Source organism: Limulus polyphemus, unplaced genomic scaffold, assembly GCF_000517525.1.
Source record: "Limulus polyphemus unplaced genomic scaffold, Limulus_polyphemus-2.1.2 Scaffold636, whole genome shotgun sequence".
Taxonomy (NCBI): domain Eukaryota; kingdom Metazoa; phylum Arthropoda; class Merostomata; order Xiphosura; family Limulidae; genus Limulus; species Limulus polyphemus.
Window position 1 is genome coordinate 459730 of NW_013666246.1, and position 4788 is coordinate 464517.

At 35.9% G+C, this 4788-nt stretch overlaps 1 protein-coding gene across 1 annotated transcript in view; it reads left to right on the top strand.

The window, feature by feature from the left end:
• The window catches only part of LOC111085815, a 29766-nt gene extending 26902 nt beyond the window's left edge, over positions 1 to 2864 (top strand). Inside the window, exon 3 of the mRNA XM_022386131.1 lies at positions 2712 to 2864. Coding sequence (XP_022241839.1) covers positions 2712 to 2864 — 153 coding nt within the window. The remainder of the gene's footprint in view (positions 1 to 2711) is intronic.
• Positions 2865 to 4788: the final 1924 nt, after the last annotated feature.

The window sequence follows — 4788 nt, forward strand, 5'->3', positions numbered from 1 at the left end:
TTATTTAAATTTATAATATCTGTAACTGAATGGAGTTTATTTAAATTTATAATATCTGTAACTGAATGAAGTGTATTTAACATTATTAATATCTGGAACTGAAGGGAGTATATATAACGTTATTAAGTTCATATATAAGTTCATAATTTTTAAATGAATTTCGGGAGGGGAAATGGATATTAATGGGTGTGACCCAAAACAACCAAAAATGGTTTTTATTTCCTTGGTTTAGGGCTAGTGAAAACAGAGTATTTACGCCTTTTAATAATAAATGTTAAAATTATTTGTTTACACTCATATACTAGAAAGAAAAAAAAAGAAATGAGTGGGGCGGAATAGTGTGGTACTAAATAACATATTGTTAGGCTGTACTAATGTTGTCGTCATAGTTACTGTGAAGTTAAACTGCTACTCTCGTCATAGTTACACTGTATAATTAAAATGACATGTTGTGTCGTCATAGTTACACTGTAAGGTTTCACTTATGCTATCGCTATAGTTACACTGTAGAGTTAAACTGCTGCTGTTGTCATAGTTATATTGTAGAGTTAAAATAACATGTTGCTAGGCAGTACTAATGTCGTCGTCATAGTTACACCGTAAAATTGCACTGCTACTGTCGTTATAATTACAATTTAATGTTAAAATTAAAACTTTCTGAGCTGTATTGTTGCTGTAATTTTACTTAAGCGTATGATTCACCCAGCTCTAGTATTAATCTCTGACTTAAGAGGGCAGCAATGCAGCAATAATGCAATTAAATTCACCCTGTGACTAGTAATTTGATTTGTTCAGAAACGAAAGGGGGGTGAAATTTTCAGTAGCCATCTTTCAATGTAAACTTGGTGTATCGTGACCAATGAAATACAATTCTAGGTCAAACCACACAAGGGCACTTCCGTAATTGGTCAGTCAAAAATCACTTTCACATAGTAATGTGGCGTTAATACTGGTGCAAATAAGAATTGTTCCTATAAATACGGTTGATTGGGTTAAAAAAAAACAGATATCCAATGGTAGCAAACAAGCTATCGTGTTTGGCTGACAACTGTTGATCACATGCAACCTTTAGTTTTGAGTGATCAATATGTAAGACGATGTATTGATAAAAGTGTGCAAGAGATGTGGGATTATCTTGTCACATGAAACAGGGCGTTTTTTTCTTACATCCGAAAAAAAGTTGAAATGATGTTCTTTTTCTCTCATTAATCATCTGGATATCATCAAACTTAGGTAGAGTAAATGAATGAAATTGAATATATTAATTTCTTTTTACAGCGTTAGTAAATATATTTTCTTAAAATGACAAATAATTATTGTAAGTTGGATTTCCTATATGTCGGTCTTGTCAGAGGTTGAGATAATCTGTATTATTTAAAGGATGAGCTTTAACAATTAATGAACTAATTTTCATGTAAATAGTTAATTGGAGAGCAATTCCGAGTTAATTCTTTGTAAGAATATATTCTCTTTATTATGACATTTTTTCTTCTTTGTTTTATAAAGTACTTTTAAGATGTATTCATTTATTTTCAAAATCAAATAATGAAACATAATTTTAAACTTAATTTTCACAACAGCAAACACGTTTATTTAATTCTACGGCTTTCGTGTTTAAATCATGAGGGATAATTAGAGCTCCTGGCTTTAATGGAGGATGAAAATTAACTCTAGTTTTGTAAGTACACTCAACTGGTGAAGGGAAAACTAATCATGACTCGAATGTTTTATTAATTGTATTTTACTCAGTTAGACCAGGAAATATTCCCACAAAACAATAACATGTGGGACTATAAAACTTGTAGTGACAGTTCTCACGTGTGTGTAGTGACAGTTCTCATCTATGTGTAGTGACAGTTCTCACCTGTGTGTAGGGACAGTTCTCACCTGTGTGTAGTGACAGTTCTCACCTGTGTGTAGTGACAGGATTTAATACACTCATTCATTGTTTGTAAGTTTATTTTCTCGAGAGATAACTGCGCTTTCTACACACAGGTGAGAACTGTCCCTACAAACAGGTGAGAACTGTCACTACACATAGATGAGAACTGTCACTACACACAGGTGAGAACTGTCACTACACACAGGTGAGAACTGTCACTACACACAAGTGAGAACTGTCACTACACACAGGTGAGAACTGTCACTACACATAGATGAGAACTGTCACTACACATAGATGAGAACTGTCACTACACACAGGTGAGAACTGTCACTACACACAGGTGAGGAAGTAAAGTCACTCGAAACACACTCTATTCCAGTTCGCTAGACTATGTAATAATTCTGTAAACATTCCGTTACAGGTTCTACTGTTGACTTTCTAACAAGTCTGTAAACATTCCGTTACAGGTTCTACTGTTGACTTTCTAACAAGTCTGTAAACATTCCGTTACAGGTTCTACTGTTGACTTTCTAACAAGTCTGTAAACATTCCGTTACTGGTTCTACTGTTGACTTTCTAACAAGTCTGTAAACATTCCGTTACAGGTTCTACTGTTGACTTTCTAACAAGTCTGTAAACATTACGTTACAGGTTCTACTGTTGACTTTCTATCAAGTCTGTAAACATTCCGTTACTGGTTCTACTGTTGACTTTCTAACAAGCCTGTAAACATTCCGTTCCAGTTCTTGTGTTTAAGATGTGTAAACGCTCTGCTCCAGTCTCTCCTGTTTAACTATCTAACAAGTCTGTAAACGCTCTGTTCCAGTTCTCCAAGTCTACTCAACAGTCCATCTTTATCCAGAATGTCCAGACTGAGACAGGGGGCAAGTTTCGCTGTGAAGTGTCGGCTGATGCACCATTTTTCAAGACAGCAGCAGCTGAGAAGTGGATGGCCGTAGAAGGTAAAGGTCCGCTTTAAAACTGGTATTTTATATTATATAAATTACAAGAAATTGTTTAGTTTTAGGTTTATTAGATATCTGAGTTAATTTTAATATTTCAGAATTGATTATAAAATAATAGTGGGGAAAAAAAGTAGGAGCAAAAGCAAAAATTCGTTGAAAATCACAACAATATCCATTCAGAGAATTGGAATTTTCAGCCTGAACTGCATTTTATCAGCACGAGGGCTAAATAGCGAAGCCAGAGACCTCTAGGGTTCAGTATAGCTGACTAGAAGGAAGGCAGTCAGAAGCGCCTGTACCCATAAAGAGACTTTACCAATTAAATAACGTGACTGACTGCTACTTTTACAACGCAGCCACAGCTGAAAATGCTACATCACATTTTTAACCTTAAACCCTTTGATCCACAGTTCGACATGTTAACAATTAAGCCTCGGTATCTACTGAGGAATATGGGAGAATGAAACGATAACTATCGTCTGCCAAACGATAACTATCGTCTGCCACAATTAAACTTCATTATTCTGCCAAACCCCGCCCTCTCTGAATGATCTCGGCAACATAACAGTTTTTATTGGAGTTCTATGACATTAGAAAAAATAGACAAGTCTGTATGGATCCCAATACCCACTCTTATATTAGTGCGTGAAAGGAGTGACAATTAGTTTCAATAGAAAGGTTCTTTTATAACCTGCAGGTCGCGGGATCGAAACCCGGCGACTATTTTTTCAGCTTCGGGGGCATTATGTAGTGACAGTCAATCCTACTATTCGTTGATAAAGAATAGACCAAGAGTTGACGATGAATACTGACGGTCGATTGGCTACCCTGTGATCAGCAGTTTAAAGTTAGGGACGGCGGCATCTAGCTTTAGTTGCTTTGCCACAAAAAACAAAACAATTTCAACAGAAAGCACATACAGATAATCTTTGAAGTAACTTGTAACTAATAACTAAAGAAACAACGGGTTAGTCTCCTGGCTCAACATCTATAGTAGCGACACCTACAAACTCATTGCAGCATTGTCTTCAGTTTCGTTTGTTTGTTTTATAGCAAAGCCACATTGGGATACCTACTGTGTCCACCATCGGGAATCGAACCCTGGATTTTAGCGTTGTAAGTTCGTAAACTTACTGCTGTCCCACCGGGAGAGCTGTAAATTTCTTTCTGGAATATTCCTAACCGGCTATCTCTACATAAGCCTAAAGTGAGCTCAGTGCGCATGCGGATACTAACTTACAATCAGCTTGGTGACGAGACCCATTTCCAGCACCTAAAGTGTGAACACATTTGGAAAATTTACTATCACGTGAATGATTGGAAGGCTTTTAATAATTAATGTTATGTCTGTATCCTTTTCTATTCATTCTTACCGATGTTCAATTAAATATCTTCGCGTGTTAATTACCAGCTTCTGAAACATGTCGCTAACAATTCTACGTTTTAATGGAATTTATCGCACTTGCCTGGCGTATGGCAGATTTCCAATAGGAGAATAATAACGTGGCCACGTGTCTCTCTGACATTACTGTGTCGTGTCTCTCAGTTAAACGGCGGCACTGTTATCTAGCAGAATAGAATAACGAACAATGAAATATAACGATACAATTTGGAGTAGTTGATGGAGAACAGATTGGAAGAATATAATAGCCTATGTTTGGTACAGTGAATTATAAATACAATGAGACATTCAGTATGTACTAAACACGATAACACCATATTCAGGACATATAATACATTAGCTACTGTCGTCTTCGTGAGGTTGGAGACGATCTGGTTTAATAAGTTCTTAGTACACTAGCTATTATCTGGTACGGTAAGTCATAAGTACACTCTCTATAATCCCTAAATAAAACAGATTATAAGTACACTCTCTATAATCCCTAAATAAAACAGATTATAAGTACACTCTCTATAATCCCTAAATAAAACAGATTA